This window comes from Dendropsophus ebraccatus, chromosome 10 (genome assembly GCF_027789765.1).
Source record: "Dendropsophus ebraccatus isolate aDenEbr1 chromosome 10, aDenEbr1.pat, whole genome shotgun sequence".
Classification (NCBI taxonomy): Eukaryota; Metazoa; Chordata; class Amphibia; order Anura; family Hylidae; genus Dendropsophus; species Dendropsophus ebraccatus.
The window spans coordinates 30,084,612-30,106,686 of NC_091463.1; the positions used below are offsets into that span (position 1 = coordinate 30,084,612).

General features: G+C 41.5%; 1 protein-coding gene across 1 annotated transcript in view; it reads left to right on the forward strand.

Annotated features, from left to right (window-relative positions):
- The window catches only part of MAPKAP1 (MAPK associated protein 1), a 113,141-nt gene that overhangs the window by 70,034 nt on the left and 21,032 nt on the right, over positions 1-22,075 (forward strand). The window contains exons 7-8 of the mRNA XM_069985802.1: positions 5,838-5,945; positions 11,411-11,551. Coding sequence (XP_069841903.1) covers positions 5,838-5,945; positions 11,411-11,551 — 249 coding nt within the window. The remainder of the gene's footprint in view (positions 1-5,837; positions 5,946-11,410; positions 11,552-22,075) is intronic.

Sequence of the window (22,075 nt, forward strand, 5' to 3'; positions counted from 1 at the left end):
TGAGCTCCTGTTGTTCCAATGTATAAAGGGTTACTATTTCATTTAAACTTATAAAGTCAGGAGGCTGCTATATAGATTAGATTGGCTGTCGATCCCGTATTAATCAGTAGATTCAGCTGACACATGTCTATTGTGTAAGGAGTATTCCTGGGAGTATTTTTCTACACAGGTTACTGTAAAGTAGAAAACACTATACCCATCTTCCACTGTTCTTACATAGTCCGTCTTTTTGCGCAGAACTTCCTGGTGTAGATTCAAGTTCAGTAAGTCAGTGGCTACAGCAGTATGCCATCCCTGTGGGAGATTCCTCATGCCGACACTGACACCAGCCAGGATAGTTGTGCAGTAAACCCTGCCCGGTGAGAAGTAGTGGTGAAGAGGGGAAGGTGAGTATAGGGTCTAGGTCTAGGGTCTATGTCTACAGCAGCCTGAGCAGAATTATTTAGAAAAAAATACTCACCAAAACATAAAGCCAAGTATGGTCCCACCAGGAAACTCAGTGGTCTGATTTGAAGGGAGGAGCCTCCTTCCTTCATGTCACAGTAGACCACAGCAGTCAAAGGATTAAAGGGGTACTCAGGTGAAAAATAAAAACTGGTGCCAGAAGGTTATACAGATTTGTAAATATACACCCTGAGGTCGTTAATTTATTTAATTCCTGATCTCGCACGGTAAACGGCGTAAGCGCCCAAAAATTCCAAAGTGTAAAATTGCGCATTTTTGGTTGCATAAAATCCAGAAAAATTGTAATAAAAAGCGATCAAAAAGTCATATATGCACAATCAAGGTACCGAAAGAAAGTACAAATCATGGCGCAAAAAATGACACCGCACACAGCCCCATAGACCAAAGGATAAAAGCGTTATAAGCCTGGGAATAGAGCGATTTTAAGGAACATATATTTTTAAAAAAAGGTTTTTAATTTTTTAAAAGCCATAAAATAAAATAAAAGTTATACATGTTACATATGGTTGTAATCGTAAAAACTTATATAACAAGTCAGTTTTACGATAGGGCAAACGGCGTAAACACAAAACCTCCCCAAATTAAAAAAAAAGTGGGTTTTTTTTTTTTCAATTTCACCACACATTTAATTTTTTTCTGGTTTCACAATGTACTTTATGCAAATATTTAGCCTGTCATTGCAATTTATTAATGGTATGAAACTAAAAACAAAGTAAAGTTCCTGACTTACCTCTGCAATGATAATACAGGGCAACGGCCTTATTAGATGCATAGCACAATCATTAACTCTACAGCTGCCAGTGACCTCAGGCTTTACAATCGCTGTAGTGGGTGCAGAGTTAGCAGTGTCAGGGGGTCCTACAGCCCCTCTGCCACATTACACAGCAGTATTATGAACTGCACATTCTAGATTGGGGACCAGTTCAGAGTCTGCAGAGGGGCCCAGAAGCCTCCAGATAACTCGTGTATACATGACTGTACTCCAGACTGAGTTGTGTCACTTTATGCCTAAAGTTGCAAAAATTATAATTTTATTTTTTTTTAGTAGTATTGGGAGATGAATTGCCCCGCTATTGTATATGTGTCTGGACTATAGAGCAATAATTTAATAGTATTGTTGGTCGCAGTACAGTATGTGCTCTTTGACGATAGCCGGCCAGCAGTTCGGACCTTGACCGTGCTAGCCCATAGTTAAATCTGCTTGTGACCCAGAACAAGGCGTGCTTGTGCAGTAGATCAATCATTGCGCCTGCCTCTCTCCTGACGGCCGTATTACTGCCTCACATAAACGCCTCCCGCTGCCACATAAACAAACTTGTTTCCTCTCAGGCCGCTGACATTTTTAAGGTCTCTGTAAAGGGTACAGGAGGCCTGCGGTCCTCTGCATGATGTCACAGGGAGACCCCAGTTCAGCTCTAGCAATAAATGCTGTAAAGTAGGAACTCCCTGGAGGCTGCAAGACGTTTAACCTCTTCCGTCTGGGCTTACTTTATAAGTGCTTGTTTTTATATGTCCAGTACAAGCAGATAACACCCGTGTCTTATGAATGGAGTGAGGTGACGGACTCAAGGGGATGAACTCGAATCTCTGTGATCGATGCTCATTCACAGAACCCTAACAGGGCTCCATTAATCCAGTGTCTGGGCTGCACCACGATATCTTTTTCTTTTATTTGTACGTCTATTAACCTCATCATTACCCAGGGCGATGTCTGACCAATAATATGGATTTTATTGGCCACACAAAAGATGCGATCACCAACTAACAACCACCTTCTCAGTTGTCTGCTGAGAGTTGGGACCAGTAAAAGGGCCTTTAAGAGGGGCTGTACAATAGAGACACCATGTGAGGGTCAGAATGAATTGATGATCACATCCCCCGGCGATGCAAAGGAAAGGCCAAAGTAAAAAGTCTTGTTTCAAATTTAAAGTGGTTTTCAGGGCAAAATTCTCAAAATAGCTCATCGATACCAGAGTGGTGGGGTGCTGACACCCAGCATCCCTGCTGCCCAGAACTCTGTCACTAAGGGCCCTATTCCACGGGACGATTATCGTTCAGATTATCGTTAAATTGTTCAAATCTAAACGATAATTGTTTGTTTAAATAGCAGTTAACGATTAACGACTGAACGAGAAATCGTTGATCGTTTAATAAGACCTGGACCTGTTTTTATCATTGCTCGTTCGCAAATTGTTCGCATTGAATAAGACGTCGTTTGCAGTAGTGACGAACGCAATAACGACGACAAGACGACCACAAGAACAATCATTATCGTTCCATGTAATTGGGTGAACGATTTCAGGTCTTTCTCAATAGCGGTTGTTTGGATTGTTTATCGTTAACGATTATGCTAACGATAATAGGGCCCTAACATACACACTGGAACACAGCAGGAATCAGGCAGCACCGTACATTGTGTAGTGGCATTGTCAGATTGCTGCAGATCAGTTCCTATTGAGGTAAATGAGAACTGAGCTGCATAAACCCTAAATGACCATTACACAATGTAAAGTGCTGTCTTATTCCTCCTCTGTTGTAAGTGTAATGGTGTGTTTACACAGGCAGATTTATCTGACAGATTTTTGAAGCCAAAGCCAGGAACAGATCTTAAACAGGGACCGGGTCATAAAGCAAAGACTGAGACTTCTCCTTTTTTTAAATCCATTCCTGGCTTTGGCTTCCAAAATCTGTCAGATAAATCTTCCTGTGTAAACGCACCATAAGCCAGAATCATAGGTCAGGAAACAGCTGATTAGTGGGGTCATCTGATATTGATAGGATAATTAACCAATACAATTTCCTGGAAATGTCAACCCATTTAAGTTCTGTTTTTAATAACCAATGAATATATATTTGTCAAGGTTTCAAATACACTATTAGGCTATGTTCACATTACGTACATTTCAGGCAGTATTTGGTCCGCAAGTCAGGTCCTCATAGCAACCAAAACCAGGAGTGGATTGAAAACACAGAAAGGATCTGTCCACACAATGTTGAAATTGAGTGGATGGCCGCCATATAACAGTAAATAACTGCCATTATTTCAATATAACAGCCGTTGTTTTAAAATAACAGCAAATATTTGGCATTATATGGCGGCCATCCACTCAATTTCTACATTATGTGAACAGATCCTTTCTGTGTTTTTAATCCACTCCTGGTTTTGGTTGCTATACAGCCTCAAAAATACAGCCTCAAATATACGTAGTGTGAACCCAGCCTTAGGGAGTTAGATGGGCTTAGTCCCTTATGTGGGACCCCTATCGGTTAAAGGAGAAGTCCGGCAAGATTTTTTTATGAAAGTATTGTGTTGCCCCTCAAAAGTTATACAAATCACCAATATAAACGGGAAATGTTTTTAAAGTGCTTTTTTTCCCTGCACTTACTACTGCATGAAGGCTTCACTTCCTGGATAAAATGGTGATGTCACGACCCGTCTCCCAGAGCTGTGCGGGCTGTGGCTGCTGGAGAGGATGATGGCAGAGGGATGCTCAGTGTCCCTCCAGTGCCCTGTGTCCCCCTGCGCTCATCCTCTCCAGCAGCCACAGCCCGCACAGCTCTGGGAGTCGGTCGTGACATCATCATTTTATGCAGGAAATGAAGCCTTGATGCAGTAGTAAGTGCCGGGAAAAAAGCACTTCCCGTTCACTATAAGCATTTCCTGTAATAAGTGTTTATTGGGGATTTGTATAACTTTTGGGGGCAACACAAAATTTTCGCCGGACTTCTCCTTTAACCAGAAGAAGCTATGGCCTGACATTCTGTTCATTTTACCTAGCATAGTGCAATGCTTTAATTTTTCTGTGGTGGTGCTGTTGGAAAATTTGTATCTCTAGAAAAGCAGGGTACATGTATGCTCCGCTCTGGCTGCCTAAGATCCTAGGCTGCTTCAATGTTCATTTCCTAAGTGAGAGTTTGGCCTTACATCTTTTCTCACGGCTTTTTTGGAAACCGAACTATAAGAGGTTACTAAAAACTAAGGACTTTACACAGTAAGTCAAGAATTTGAGCATTTGTCCAGTTTGGAGAACATTCTTCCACTGCGATATCCCAGCTGCTGGGAGACTTCATGTTTAGGAATTGCTATGTAAGTGCATGACCAAATAGCTCCCCCATTGTAGGGGGAATGCTTGCTCAATAACTAGTTAATACATTTTAGGGTTATGTGTATATATGCATATATTTATAAAAAAAAAATTCTTAGAGAACAGACAGAACCAATATAGTGGTGGGAAATATAAATGATTCCCCTCTTGTAGTCATCTCCGTCACTGCGACTATAGTGAGTGCATTCAGCAATACATAAATTGGAAGTACTGTGGTTAATAAAAACCATATAAATCCAATGATGTTTACAATATATAATAAAAATCTGGTTTGTGGTCATATATTATGCATACAACAGATGGCGTGAAGTGAATTGAGACAGATAGAGCAGGTCTGGCATTCAAGCACAGCTTTATACATACGGCCTGTAGCTGAATGAGTGAAGGTGGTACGGCATGAGGTGGCACATTGTCACATGCCATGCTGCTGCTTCATTCAGGTGACATAGTTCAGGCTTTGATGCAGTGCACACATGAGTGACTGCAAGTCATTGTTACCCAGCAGTGATAAAGTATCAGATTTGTCAATGCAAATTTACCAGTTTGTTTTAAAATCCTGCACTCAACTCCGGAAAGTCCGTAAACTGATGTGTTCATTGTGCCAGGCTAAGGTGGAGATAAGATGTGAAACCTGTGTCAGAAACTGACATGATGAAGAAAAAATAATAAAATTAATATAGTTTTAATATATATAATATAATATAATAATAATGTAACTCTTTAAAAGGGGTTATCTGTCTTCAGGTTGTGTGTGGTATTGCAACTCTGCTCCATTCACTTCAATGAAACTGAGCTGCAGTACCAAACACAACCTAAGGACAAGGGGGTGCTATTTCTGGAAAAAAAAACAGCTATGTTTTTTATAATCCTGGATAACACCTTTGTTATCCAGCTATCTCTATCGGGTTTCTTATGTTGTTCTTCACTATTGGTGTCAATTTAGGAACCAAGACGAGGAGAACTTGGAGAGCATAGTACTGTATAGTAAAAAAAATATATATATATTTATATTATTTTTTTTACTTTACCTGATCAATTGTTTTCTATGAGTAAAGCAGCCAGAACATTGGCACATTGTCCCCCCCCTTCACCAGGGGTTATCTACCTTCTGTAGAAATAACATTGCCCATGTTGGTAGGAGAAGCAGGGTAGGGATGTCTATGGGGAGCCTATCTACAGCCTACAGGGCCAGGAACACTTTACATCTATTTATTACCTTAGAAATCTTTTATTTCTTTAACTCCAATTATGTTTTTTATGTTGTAGGCCCTCAGTATCGACTAGAGAAGCAGAACCAGCCTAATGTTCCTGTGGATCTGGACAGTACACTGGAAAGTCAGAATTCCCTGGAGTTCTGCCTGGTCAGAGAGAACAGTAAGTATTTGCGCCCTGGCGTTCAACCTCCGAGCAGACAATCCACTCTCACATACTTGATTCTTTACTTATTTGTGCTTTTCAGATCTTTTTGCTAGGAGAATTTGCCCATAACCTGTGATTGATTGACTCCCTCTGTATATAAGAATAAGGTCCTGGTTATCGTGCTCATGACGGATCTTCGTAGAGGGTTCTGACTCCGGCACTGCTGAAATGAGAATCTCTAGATAACTGATGAGGGGGTCATGAACAGATGGAAACAGAATACATTACATTTTAGTGCAAGTTTTATTGGCCCCATCCGCTATTCAGTTGGATTAACACTTTACAGTTTTGACCTATTTAGCTCATTTTGCCTTTAATTTTAATATTAGGTTAATGAGCAATGTGAAGTAATAGAAAAAAAGAAGGTTGCTGACACAGTAGCAATTGTTGAGACAGGCTAAACATCTACTGTGTAGATCTGGCATGTTTGATTTCAAGTGCCTGATCATTTTGTTCTTTTGAAAATAAGCCATCACCAACAAAAGAGCCTTTAGCAGCCTATACCCCACAAATACATTTGTCGCTGTACCCACTACTTGTGGTTAGTGTTGAGCAAACTTCAGAAAAGTGTCTGGCTTTGGCCACATAGCCTATAGCTTTATCCATGTTTTTTAGGACTCCTTATGGCTGGACGGGTTTGGCCATCAGTATAAAGTGTGTGGAGCTCTAGTGACACTACACTGTCAGGTGATGTTGGTGGAGATAGGGTTTCAGTGTGATGGAAAATCACTGTCCGACTCATTTGTTCTCTGCGAAATAAGCCGTTGCCAGAGCTGTTTACTTGTGGCTTATCCACAGGTAATCCACAGGAGCTTATCCACAGGCTTATCCTCAGGAGCACAGGACTATTGACTACCTTTAGAATAGAGGAGCTAGCTAAGCACTTCAGCTCCTTCACAGTGTTTCCAAGCACTGTAGCTTCCCATCTATCTACTGCAACATCTGCAACACAGCCCTGTTTAGAGCCCAAGATGGCCCCCAACTAACATTTGGGTGTATCCTAGATATATGCCATAACATTTCAAGATGGGTATATCCCTTTTAATTGTGTTTCCTTGTATTTCCCATGCTGCTATGTACAGCAGTAGAAGGAGCGAAGATAACACTTTGTGTATGCAAGAACAGTGTATCCGTATCATTAAGCACAAAGCAGATTATGTATTATGCAGCTTGCATTGTCCGCCCCCACATCTTTATATAGGTTCTGTCCTCTTCCCCCAAATATGCCGGAGATTTACAAGCTCAGAATCCGGCCCTTTCCACCCTCTAAAATACAAGTTGTGCAGACGAGCGTCCTTTCCACGGCTAATTGAATTTTATATCCCGCCGCTTGCGTTCTATGATGCTCCCCTCCTCATCTTATCATTAAGAACTAATTAGTATTCAAGGGAAATTGGTCTTAATATATTAAAATTGGTTAAGTGCCTTTAGACCTGTTAGAAAAGCCAATGTCTTATTGGAAGCTTTAACTGGGGACTGTGTATGTAATTAATTGAATTACAATTAAGAATTTTCATTAAGCAAAATACTAGTACATTAAAATAATAAGGCATCATGTTTTCTGACTGTAGAATGTCTGTTCTTTACGGAATCTGGAATACGTCGAGTACAGAGGCAGTAGTGTATATTTCAGGTATGGAAGGTCATGTAATGTCCAGGTCATTTATCACCATCGTAACTCATGAGCTTGTGCTATCTGACTCTTGAAATGTTAGATTCAGCACATTCTTTACAAAGGGATTGCCAATAACTATAGTCTTAGGTCCACAATTTCAGGATCCTGTGGCTCCTCTCTCTATACATTTAGCTGGAATTACCATCCCTTGTGCTGTGTAGAGAGATAATGACTTCAACAAAACTGCTTTGATGCCTATATATATATATATATATATATATATATATATATAGTATAAAGTCCCTATTACACTAAATGATTGTCATCCCTACTTTTCTGATTACCGATCCTTCAGGCGATAATTGTTTAGTGTAATAGCGCATATTATAAGGCCACGATCACCTGATATACCTGATGTCGGCGGATTGTGGTCTTTCAACATGTTGAAAGAGTCCGATTTGTGCACCGACTGACTTCAATGGCCACCTGCTGGTTCCCGCTCGCTGTCTGTGCATATAATTACATAGTGCATCGAGCAGGGAATGAGGGGGAAGCGAGCACTGAGCTGACAGGTCAGCACTCGCTTCCCCCAGGTTCTGGGGCCAAATAATACGGCCTTAGGAGATCTGCCCTTATCCCTCTGATGTTGGTATGACTTTATTTGTTGGGATCTTCAATTTGTCCGCTATGGGAGTAGTCACCTGTTGGTAACTGTCACTAGAATGGACGCTAATCAGCACAGAATGGGAGTAGGATGATGGGCTTATATAATAAATCAAGAAGTAGCAATGACCTGACATATAGTGTTCAACAGGGTTACAACAAACTAACAGTTGAACATACGAACAGGCTTAGGGTCATTTTCCAGCTTCATGTACTCACACTCAGTAGTCAAGTTCAAAGACATGAAGCATACATAGTTAGACATGCCAGTAGTCAAAACCATGGACGTAGAGCAGAATAGCTCATTTACAAACCATTGACAATTACTTGGAACGCAGGAAAAGATAACCAAGTGTTATCACTTCAGTATACTTGCACAATGTGGAAAGATGAACGAAAATCTTTTAGCATTCTTGGCTGGCGTATTGTCTTCATAGACCCATGTCTCTAGAAATGTTGTCCATAAACCTAGTACCGTTCAGTAATCTGATATAGAAAATGTTAACAGCCGCACTCTGGTATAGATAGTATGATAGATGTTTTGATCGGAGTACTAGGTTACGCCACACCGGCTGATCACAAAACTAAAGAGGTAAAAGTGCTATGTTAATGACCAGCTGCAGAGTGGTTTATGAGCTCGTAGAAAGTCTGCAAGTCAATGCTCCGCTAATTCCACCTGTCCAAAGAGAGGTGGCCTATCACTAGAGATGAAAGGGCACAGAGTTCTTCTGCCACTTCATTGCACTGATCATCACCAATTAAAATTTCTGACGTCCTAGTTTTCTAGAAATGTTGGGTACCTTATGAGGGTGTGTCTGACAACAGCATTTGTCCACTGTTCCATTGACAACCAAGAGAGCTCTGGTTACCATAGGATTTGACCCAGGATCATTGCAAGATATATAAAGTTACCTCGAACATCATTATACAAGCCGTAAAACATTTTCTAAGGTGGACCTCTGCATGAAAGCCTGCTTTGGAGCAGTAAGGGTAGTTAAGATTATTTCCTAGTTAGATCCAAACTTGAGATGAGCGAACCTCAAGCACGCTTTGTTTTGTCTGAACCGGAACGCCCTGCATTTGATTACGGTGGCTGTAGAAGTTGGATGCAGCCCTACAGCTCACTGGACAACATAGATACAGCCATAGGCCATAGGCTGTATCCATGTTTTCCAGGACACCTTGCAAGTACTTCAGCCACAGGTTGGCTCATCTCTGATCCAAACCAATTTGTATATAGATCATGCGGTGTATTGATCATGAAGAGAATATTACTCTGCAGGGGGAAAGATCAGACCCCTATTTACCATCTAAGGGTATGTGCACACTTCGGGAATTTCCCGGAAAATTTGCGCTCGCACATTCGATGGATGGACAACGGAATCCACTCGTGCATAGAATGGAGTCTTTGATGCGTGCGGGCCCGAGCGGTGGTTTCCGCAACAGACTTTTCGTCAAATTTTCAAAGTATGCACATACCCTAAGCTCTGCTGAAAGGGTTGTCCCATGAAGACAAGATCTTGTTATACAGAAGATGGCCTAGTGATCACATTTCGGCCCGTGAAATGTATGACCAGTCATGTGATGAATGGATCTTGAGTGGGGGGATCCAAATCTGTCATCTACATGTGTTCCAATAAGATACAGATTGGTGTGATTCAGTCCCTTTAAGAAGTCAATTTTGTTAAAAGGTATCTCGAAAAGATTTCTCAGTTCAGATCCAATTGTCTGTGGATTCAGCAGTGCTAGGTTAATGGCATTCTAGGACAAATTGCATTGCTTTCTATGACAATTAAACCAGTAGTGTATAGAGGCGGCTCTTACCCTTGTGCTTGTAACCTGTGGAGCCCAAGCAGATTGAATCTTCTTGTTATTACGCTGAGGCACATTATTGCCGTTTGCAATATTTGTTGTCTTTTACCTCTATACTTAATCATTATGCTGGGAATTATGAATCCTTTCCCGTCCGGCACCGGTGCAGCGTTGAAGCATTTTCTGAATAAATAATATTAATTCCATACATAAAGGCAAGTTTATTTGCTCTCATAGCACTTCCATTTAAAGAAAACAATGACGTCTTCATTAATCTGCCTCGGAAATCCAGAGATTGTGGCTTTTAGGTCCTGCATTAGCCGGTGCAGCAGGCAGGGTGTCACGCTGTCTCCGAAAGAGGCTAAATCAATGTTTCTGCCATATTTTATGCAGCACTTTATTTAAAAGCATCTGACTGATTATTTCCCGGCTCCCAACGCTGGCATTACGGGGGCTATATTTAAACAAAATCCGTCAGAAACCTTCATTTTCAAATTGGTTGTGATCCAAAATATCATAAAAAGGCAGGGAACGTCTGGCGTTTTGTAGTGTTATTCTCCAAGTAATTGACGTTTTGGCTTAATGAACGGTTACCTTCATTATAACTAATAGCTTCAAGAAAAAACAGGGTGTTGGTAAAGAACGATATATGAGGTCGATAATGGGGCCAGTGGCAGCTTTATGGGAAAAAGTTGTTAAAATCCCACAGTGCCTAAATCATTTGGGAGTGGAGGAAACTGAGATTAACCCCTTCTGGTGCAGAAAGACCTTGCTGAATTTTTATTACTATTGGATACAGGTCTTTCGGGAGTATTTTCCTCAATGGTTTTAGTTCATTTGACATAGTTTGCCATGTGGGAGGTATTTCCAAAGCTGTTAGATGCTGTGTCGTATAGGAAGACCTTGGGAACCCCACTTAAAGCCAATACAGTGCAAGTATATTATAGACACAGTTCCTAAAAGCCAGTAATGGGATCCAAAACAGCATTCATAACAATGATTACTTTAGCAAGAAAATTTTATATATGTTTGTGCTTATGTTGTGTTGAAAATGTTGAACTATTTACTACTTTACACTTCTACGTTCAGTGTGTGGGTGTGCTCCCAATAATATATAAAAAGCTGTCAACAATGGGAGAAAAAGAGCAGCATATCAGGAGAAGGAATCACGTTTGCTAAATGATTGTATTAGAAAAATATTTACGTTAAGTTCAAGTTTAGTTATAGTAGTTGAGATGGAAATACCACATTAAGAATCTAAAAATGATATTGCGACATATGTTGTTTCTACTTTACAGTAAGAAAAACATGATTTCTCATTTTCATATAGGTTCGAGAGGAGAAGAGCCCCAAGAAGAAGAAACACAGATTGACATTGCCACTGTGCAGGATATGCTGAGCAGTCATCACTACAAGTCATTCAAGGTCAGCATGATCCATAGGCTGAGATTCACCACAGATGTCCAACTAGGTAAGGACACATTTATTTTCCAGTACAACACTTAAGCACCATCTTGACAATTTAAGTTAAAGGACAATTCCACCTACAAACAGGTTATGCACTTGGTCTTCCAAGACCTCAGTCATTACTGCCATAGCCTGTACAGGTGCAGGTGCTTTAAGTCCCTATAATAGGGGGATATTAGGGCACGGTTGAGTGACCATGTGGGCCCTTTTTGGCATGCCATGGTGGGTGCATTGACATTAGGTCATTACAAGGACAAAAACATGACTAGGGATATCATCCATATCAGAGTTGTTTAGCGGTAGACAGTCATGTTAGAGTTTTTCCATTTATCAATACAGAGCAAGTTACTTGCTGGCTATTTGAGATGAGTTTTACACAGCTCTGAGCAGATTCTGTTTCTTATTGGAAGAGATCCAGTTGGTGAATGGAGTCTGACAGGCAATGCTCTATTGAAAAAAAATATATATACACCTGAAGGAACAAGAAAAAGTACCTCCCTAGAACCCAGAACCCAGCACAGTAGAGAAGGTATCAGAGATTTGCTATAGTCTTGGAATAGTTTTTTTTAATTGACCTTACTTAAGAGCACAGGGTTACTGCACATAACTATCATAGGCATAGTGTCGTTTTTGCCGGGAGGGGCTCTTTAAAGGCAATTTCTTTCTTATGCCTGACAATAACCTATGGTGCTTATTTATCATGTTATCTCCCAGTTAGTAAGGCCAGCTAGAGGACCGCATGGCAGCATCTCTGATTCCCTGCAATCTACAGCTACTTTGGTGTAGACCAGAAGTCACTGTCTTCTTTGTATCTCTTGAGACCTGTATCAAGAGTTTCAGTGTAAACCATGGTAGCTGTATATTATGGAGGATTAGAGATGCAGCATGTGGGCATTCATCAGGGCTAAAATGTCATCTGAGAGTAAGCAGCACAGGCACTACTTTATCTATAGCTTTATTTGTATTCTGTAATACAGTACAATACTACAAACGCTAAATGGGGAGAAAAAATAGACATGGCTGCACACCCCAATACTTATAACTCACCATTTGCTTCTCTACAACTAACATCAAGAGTTAGTTACATTTTGATCAAAAGGCATAAGCCCACTCACCACCTCAAGGTTCCTGATCAAGTGTGGGTCCCTAACCTCAAAATGGCGCAGCCCGCCGCGGCGTCCACCATTCCTTCCTGTGGTGTGGTTGTTGTCTTGATTAAAGTCATAAGCACTGGGATGTACAGCCATGACTATTTTTTCTCTTTAAAGTGACACTGTCACCCCCTTTGTTCATTTTGACATCTCTACACAGGTGTAAAGGGTAAATTTAGTGTTTTTCATACCTTATTTCATATCATATGTCATGGTGCTTGTTCAAGTAAAAAGTGTCCTTTTATCATCTGCAGATTGTATTAAGTGGGCGTGGCCTCGCGGGACTAGCGCCACATAACCCCGCCCACAACGGCACAATTGGCCCCGCCCCCTCGCCGGCCATTGGAACAGGCTGGCCGAAAGGTCTAGACTCCACCCCCTTTACGTTGGACAACCAATGGGCGTCAAGGGGGCGGGGCCAACCGTGCCGTTGTGGGCGGGGTTATGTGGCGCTAGTGCCGCGAGGCCAAGCCCACTTAATACAATCTGCAGTTGATAAAAGGACACTTTTTACTTGAACAAGCACCATGACGTATGATATGAAATAAGATATGAAAAACACTAAATTTACCCTTTACACCTGTGTAGAGATGTCAGAATGCACTAAGGGGGTGACAGTGTCACTTTAAGTATATAATACTAAAAATACTACTGAAAATAAACTCATCTGCCTTTGGTGAATGAGGTGAATAGAGCGAGCCATGGTCAGACATCTTTGAAATCCAACTACCCAACAGCATAGCTCCCCTGACGTTTGTCATCAGGGGAATGTTGAATGGACCCTATATGTATTTGATGGTCAACTAGTTCAACTAAATCGATGAGTTTAGCTGACAACCTTATGGAAATGGGAATTTATAAAAAAAAATCCAAATTCTCAACTTACAGAATATGAAATAAAATACAGAAAAAGTACAGAATTTGTACAGAATATTTGTCCTCTCGCTGCTCTGATAGGAAGGGATAGTATTACATGACAATGGATAATGTTTTTTTTCCTACTTTTTTGTATGAAAAAAGAAATGTAAGTAATCATAGTCTGATTTTTCGTGGCTTCTGTTTTTATAGGACATGTTGCTAGCTTGGCTGTTTTGCTCATTTGTGTTAGTTGTCTTCTATTATTTGCACATATAGATTCATTTCCATTTTGTATTCAGGTTATAGGCAGCACATATATCTTTATTTCTATTTCTAAAGACAGCAGTCTTTTGCTTATAGCATGTATATTTGTGCCTATTTGATATATATTTTTCTTAATGTCTTATTTTTTGATCTTATGTTTAGCAGCAATGTCTGAAAGTGTCACTGTCGTTTTGTTTTTGTTTGTTTTTTCAGAAATCAATAGTCCAGGCGATTTTAAGAAACTTTGTAATTGGGTTTATTAGGCAAATATGACATTATCAGCATTTAAAAAGACTTTTTCCAGGTCCCCCCCCCCTCCTCTCCTTTCTGTCATCTACTGCTCAGAATCAGGAAATCTCGACTGTTTTTTTTATCAGTGGGATCCTGTCTGAGCTATGGAGAGGGGAGGGGGGAGGGGAAAGGAGCGAGATTAGCGGGCAGCTGAGTGCTGAGAACAAAGGATTGCTCAGCGGGGAAGCTATTCACAGTGCAATTTAGATGTCAGAGAGGTCAGTGGTGACTGTCAGAGGAGAGAGCCAGTGATGTTGCTGTAAATTAACTCTTTGTTGTCCTGTTTTTGTGCCTTGTTTCTCTCTCTCCATAGGGAAACCATGAAGACAGGGGGGGAGCTTCAAACTGCTTTTTTATGATAAAAATAAAATTTTCAGCTAATAAACCCAATTACAAAGTTTCTTAATATCACCTGAACTATTGATTTCTGCAAAACAAATTTTAACGACAGTGACACTTTAAGCCCCTATTGCACGGGGCGACTATGAGGAATAAACGAGTGCTGTCAGCACTCGTTTGCTCCTTGTTCGCCACTATCTGACGCCGCTATTACATGTGGGTGAGCACATAGCAGCGGTCTGCTGCCGCCGCTCCTCTTGGACTGTTCGACGGCAGCAGATTGCAAACGTCTGCAACGATCAGCCGATCATTCATGTCGGCTGGTCATTGTCCTCTATTACACGGAACGATTATCCACCGATAATCATTCTGTGTGATAGGGCCTTTTAAAGAGTAAAAGTGCATACAGGGTGTTTGAGTGACAGGCATAGAACTGAGGCCAGCTCCCACCTCCCGTTCAAACTTTCCAGTAAATCCAGTGTATTTTTGAGCGGGGGGGGGGGGTGTATGGTGGTGTTGGTCAGGTCTGGTGTGGCGGTGTTATTCAGTCACAGTATGGTGGTATTGGTCAGGTCTGGTATGGCGGTGTTATCCAGTCACAGTATGGCGGTATTGGTCCGGTCTGGTGTGGCGGTGGTAAATGTGACGCCTGGAGCTATTACCTAACCAATCTACCAATCCTGTGGTGAGAATCCCCTCAGACAATATGCAGACGGCTCTAATCATTGATTCACTGTTGAAATTTCTTTGTTTTTAACCCCTTAAGGTCAAAGCCCACATGAGCCCTTATTTTTTGCGAAACCAATTATACTTTGCAATGACAGACATTAATTTTCCATTAAATATGCTGCGAAACCCGGAAAAAAATCATTTGCGCTGTCAAATTGAAAAAAAAAGGAATTTGTTTTGATTTCGGGGAGTTTTGCATTTACGCGGTTCGCCCTATGGTAAAACTGACTTGTTATGCATGTTCCTCAAGTCGTTACGATTACAACGATATTACTTTTATATTATCTGATGGCTTGTAAAAAATTCAAACCATTGTTAACAAATATATGTTCCTTAAAATCGTTCCATTCCCAGGCTTATAGCGCTTTTATCCTTTGGTCTATGGGGCTGTGTAAGGTGTCATTTTTTGCACCATGATGTTTTCTTTCTATTGGTACCTTGATTGCACATATACGACTTTTTGATCGCTTTTTATTACATTTTTTCTGGATTTGATGCGACCAAAAATGCGCAATTTTGCACTTTGGAATTTTTTTGCACTTGCGTTGTTTACCGTGATTTACATGTGATTCATTAATAGTTCGTGCGATTACGCGCGCGGCGATACTAAATATGTTTATTTATTTGTTTATTTATAAAATGGGAAAAGGGGTGATTTGGACTTTTATTAGGGGAGGGGATTTTTTTTACTTTTATTTTTACTGTAACTAGAAGTCCCCCTGGGGGACTTGTTTATAGACAGCACTGATCTCTCATAGAGATCAATGCTGTGTATATACACAGCAAAGATCGATCAGATCGGTCATAGATTGTTATGGCCTGCTGCAGGCCATAGCAATCTATTGCCAAACCGGGATCAGCATCATTCCGAAGTTGAGGCCCGGCACGGGCAGAAGAACGGATCTCCCCCCCACGATCACATCGCGGGGGGGGGGGGAGATCCGTCCAACTAGACACAAGGGATATGCAGTACAAAGCCTCTAAGTGCCGCGCCGGCTAATAGAGGCAATGCCCGGCTGCACATGTCAGCACCATTCAGAGCGGGGTCCCGGCGGGACCTCGCTCTGAACACCCCCCACGCCACCATGAGGTATCAGATACGTCATGGGTCGCTAAGGGGTTAAGCAGTTAAAACCGATGAAAATGTGACTCGTGAAACATGCATGTGGTCTGAACCACGCTCCCATTTCTTCCCCAGTAGTCATGTGCTGTTACCAGGTTATTGGCTATAGGCCTATTGGTTACCACATGAGGGTTTGGTTTCGGCTGCATGTGGTGACGTACAGTAACTGTGGGAACGCGGCCTAAGACTGATCAGATATCAGTATGATGTTCAGAAACTAGAAAATCATGATGCTAATTGGTGAGTGAAAATGGGGTGGCTTCAGGTTTAGTGCCTAGGGAAGCAGCAGCTGGTAATACGGCCCTGCCTAAGTCCCCATACACATTGGATGGTTGGCCACTTCTACTAAATCTGGCAGGTTTGGCTGCTATTTACCCAGTGTGTATGACCAGTGTTATATGTAGTGATCAGCTAATCATCAAGACAGCATTCCAGTGACCACATTTACAAATATTTTTTTGCAAAATGACTACAGTTGCAGAAAATCACAACAAACCCAGAAACATTATGGCAGTGTATGAACACAGCCAAAGTAAACGCGAAGTAAACACATGCTAGGAATCACAACAGCCATCTACTGAAAAAACAAATCCCGTCCGTTTCCAGCAGTTCTCATGATATTGATGACATGATACTATCTTACTAATTGCAACAATGTAGAAAACCTATTTCTAGCTAAACAGTGTCTTTAGGCTGTAAATATCTTCAGGTATCAGCTGCTATAGGCTGTCTGTCACCCGGCGCAGACAATTATATCTGGGAAATCTACTACCCGAGAGCTATTGATTCCCAGCCAGCTGCTTTATTGATCACACTTCTTCTGCACAAGTTGAGTGAAGGGGAAAATATATAGAATGAACAGACTCCCAGGGACTGCACTGCAGAAGGGAGACCATGTGCGGACCTGTGGCCGGCAGCACAGAAGCCAGAAGATTTTGCCTGCCATCTGCTGTAAAGTGAGACTGTAAGAGGTAGTATTATTACCCAGATGACTTGGGGTTCAGGAAACATGGAAGTGATGATGGGTTCTTCTTTAGGGTCCATTTACACAGAAAGAGATCAGAGGTCAGGTCATAAAGGAAAGCCTGAGATTTCTCCTCTTTTCAAATCCATTCCTTCCTGGCTTTGGCTTCAAATCTTTGGCAGATAATCTGTCAGATAATCACTCTGGGTAAATGGCCCCTAAGGCCCCCTTTAACTAGTTTCTCAGACCTGTGTAATCCTTTGCTTTAGCCATAACAACCTTTTGGACAAGGAAGCCATATTGTCCTATCACAGAGGTGGTGATGGTGTCCTATCACAGAGGTGAGCTAAGTCAGTGTATAAAACACCCTCACAATCTAAAACCAGTCCGAGTGGTTTGTTGTCCAAAACAGCATCATACATGTGTCAATGTTAAAGTGTCACTGCCGATTCATTTTTTTTTTTTTTTTTTACAGAAATCAATAGTACAGGCGATTTTAAGGAACTTTGTAATTTCATTAGGTTCATTAGGCAAATATGCCATTATCTGCATTCAAAAAGACTTTCCCTAGCCCCCCTCTTCTCTCTCCTTCACTGCTCATTATTATGAAATCTCAACTAGTTTACATCAGTGGAGCCCTGTGTAACCTATGGAGAGTGGAAGGGAGAGGAGGGAGATTAGTCGCCAGCAAAAAGCAGAGAACAAAGGATTACACAGTGGGAGCTGTATGAAAGCCGGTATTCAGAGGTTAGTGCTAACTTCAGCGGAGATAGCCCGGTGATGTAGCTGTAAATTAACTTTTTGTTGTTCTGTTTTGGTGCCTCATCTCCCTCCACCCTCCCCTCTCCATAGAGAACCATGAAGACAAGGGGGAGAGCTTCAAACTGCTTTTTCATGATAAAAATGCATTTTTGGCTCATAAACTCAAGTTTCTTAAAATCGCCTGTACTATTGATTTTTGAAAAAAAAACAAAAAAACAAACGACAGTGACACTTTAAAGATAAATTTCAAGTGCAAAGAAATTCCCAGAAGTTTTGTCTCTACATTGTGATTATTGTCTGGTAATGCTAATGGCGGATGGGTTATAGCGCAGAGCACCAAAGCATATGGCAGGAGTGCAGTCATCCCTCCCCTCCCGGTGATAGTACAGTTCTAAAAATGAGTCTTGACACCGTTCCCTAAGAAATCATATAATGAATATGAACACAGGAGGACTCTAGAGCAAGAACTAATCTTTGTAAAGTCTTACGGTACAGTGAGTTCCTTCAGATTGGTAATCCAGAATTAAAGCATCAAAGAGGTTTGTCCAAGAAAGACTTTCCATCCCCTTTGCCCAGCCCCTAGAATTTAAAGGAGCAGCAGCCATTCGATGAGGATGTCACAGGACCCTCATTTTAATGATTGTTGAGGGTCCCAGATATTGGACTCCCATTGATCAGATACACATGTATTATGTTGCAGATAGGGGATGAGTGTCTTTCATGGACAAACCCCTTTAATGGCCTGTGCCAAGAGTAGATCATTAGTTTCATCACCCCCTTAGGGTGCGTTCACACCTACAGGATCTGCAGCAGATCTGCAGCAGATTTGATGCTGTGTTCAGTTATTTAAATGAAATCTGCTGCAGAAAATCAGCTGCAGATCCTGTAGGTGTGAACGCACCATTAAACTCCAAGTCATGACAAAGGGTCCATAGCAGTCACCTCTTCCATGTTTACCACGTTACAGTGGTAGATGAGGATGATCTACTTTTCAGGGTGAACGTTCAAGGGTTGATTTATGTGGCCCCTTCAGTGGTGATCCCAGGGGTCCAAGCTCCACCAATAACTTGAATGGGCCTGAACTGCAATACCAACCACAGCTATAGCCATCCTATTACCATGTTTTTGCTGAAAATAAGACCTAGCTTCATTTTGCAGGTAATTTGGAGTAAGCTTGAAATATAAGCCCTACTCCTAAAATAAGCCCGAGTTAAGTCAGCCGACCAATACCTGACACTGGGTGCTGAGCATCAGCCAATCAGTGCCAAACTTTTTAGGCTCCGCCCCCACTTGCTGAACACAAGCTGCAGAGGAGGCAGGAGAGGTAAGACAGATGGTACATGGGCCAACTACTGAGTGGGGGGGGGAGGTATACTGTATGGGGGACTAACTGCAGAGGGAGGATGTATACAGTATGGGGGAACAAGTACAGAGGGGAGGAGGGGGGTATGCATTATGGGGGATACCTGCAGAGGGCAGATGTATACAGTATGGGGTAACAAGTACAGAAGGGAGGAGGGGGGTATACAGTATAGGGGCCAACTACAGAGGGAGAAAAGGAGGTATACAGTAGGGGGGACTACCTGCAGAGGGGCATGTATACAATATGGGGGAGCAACTACAGAGGAGGGAGGTATACAGTATGTGGGGCCTTACTGCAGATGGCGGATGCATACAGTATGGGAGAAGAACTAGAGAGGTGGTGGTGGGGTGTACAGTATGGGGACTACCTGCAGAGGGTTGATGTATACAGCATAGGGGAACAACTACAAAGGGGGGGGGGGGGAGTATACAGTATGGAGGCCTAACTACAGAGGAACTTGCGGTATAGGGAAACAACAGTGGGACATAAAATATGGTGGCTAACTACCAAATAGAGCGGGCTACAGTGTAGGGGCATACAGTTATCTCTTAAAATAAGACCTAGCCCTTTGTCCTAAGAAGAAGAAGAAAAATATTAAAACATATCTTATATTTGAAGAAACATGGTAGTTGTGCTTTTTAAGAATCCCGGGTGACAACCATGGTCCTCATTTTACCTTCCAGTATGGCAGATTTGGGTTATAAAAAGCTAGCATGGAGACAGCCTATGTTGAAGCTATAATGACAGGTATGGTTGTCGCTAATCCCTATCATACACATTTATAGCTAGAACATCAATGGGCCTGACAAAAGAAGATGACTGAAGGACTGAGTGTATTTATAGATGAACTTATTATGTCTTGGGGACGGAGACCTAGCAGGACTCACCGTAGTAGCTGCAGTTAGATAAGTCTCTGCTCATGTATGAAGGGTATAAGTCAGGTTTCCATTGCATTACATTCTTCATCCTATAATAGTAAATGTGTAAGTATAGTGTATGCCTATTTGGTGCAATAGACAAAGAACCTGTGTTGCCCTGTGTTTACATGTGAGTCCTTTCTCATGTAGATACAGGCAGTAATAAATGGACGATGCTGGGCCCATCCGGCAGATAAATATAATAGAGGTTTGCACGCTCTTTACATGATAAAAAGGCAGATGAGAGTGACTGGAGCGGCTGCTTTCTCCCATTGCACAACTCCATGCCTGGCCCACTTGCCCCTTGCTGGAAAGATTGATGGCTTTGAGGGTGACCTTGGCTAGGAGCAGGAGCCGGTGATGTATGTACCAGGCTCTCTCTGCTAAATGGGCCCAGATTTGTAGTGCTAATATTCATGGGGACGCAGGCCCAAACTCACTGTGGCTATAAATCAGCGGCCACTTTAGGTGTCACTGCTGGTTTATATTCGGCTACTGTCGAAAAATCACTCTAGGTTCAAACCTCCGGCATCATCTGTACATCTGGAGGAATTTGGTATCTTGCCTTATTTTCTTACCCGTGGAGGAACCTGACTGAGACCATCAAGTGAACAAGACTTTAACAGCTTCACTGCCAGAGAGGTCAGCCATGCATTACTGGCTCTTGGCAACTCTAGAGGTAGTGACGCTGCCCTGATGGGCCAGGGATGTTACAGTGTACATAGGGGAATATGGATTCTCATAGGAGAGGGGAACAAGTTAGCATTACATTGCTATTCAATGAAATTCCCATATGTATTATCATTATTGTTTTCTGTCATCAGTCTTTTGTAATGCTGAACAATGTCACTCCTATTTAAATCATCCCCGCTAACTTTCTTTAGAGGATAAACTTTAATCCTCTAAATTTAATTTATACTGCCATTAGGATAGCATACAAGTGTGCAAAAGACACGGGAGGTAATTCAATAATGCCACAGTTTTATATGCCAGTCTTATGCTAAAGAATGCTGAAATATTTATTAAAGGTGCATATTTATTATACATGGGTACTTCAGCAAAACTTTCTGGTACCAGAAAGTTATACAGATTTGTAAATTACTTCTATTTCAAAATCTCAAGCCTTCCAGTACTTATCAGCTGCTGTACGCCTTGCAGGAAGTGTATTCTTTCCAGTCTGACACAGTGCTGAAACCTCTGTCTGAGGAACTGTCCAGAGTAGGAGAGGTTTTCTATGGGGATTTGCTACTGAGAGGTGGCAACAGAGAGCACTCTGCCAGATTGGAAAGAATGACACCACTTCCTGCAGGGCATACAGCAGCTGATAAGTACCAGAGGGCTTGAGATTTTTAAATAGAAATTATTTACAAATCTGCACAACTTTCTAGTACCAGTTCATTAGAAAAAATAAATAAATACTTGCCGGAGTACTCATTTAATAACGTTTGCACATTTTTTGTTCTCAAAATTTACACTTGCAGCATCTTCCAGCATCACAGATTTCTGAATAAATCCTGTTAGCTGCCATAAATAGGTTGCTTAGTTCCCTCCAAATGTTTGAAAGTCAATTGAATGATGGCTCCAAGCAGCCATGATGACTATGGTTTTGTAGCTCTGTAATAAAAAAAAAAAGTAAAAAAAAAAAGCCCTAGAAAAATTTCTTGTAAACTTTTTGACCTTTAGTAACTTTTTGAAGAATGTCACGTTGAGTAGACGTTGACATTTGACATAATGAAATGTATTGATGGAGAATGGTGTGCGGTTTAT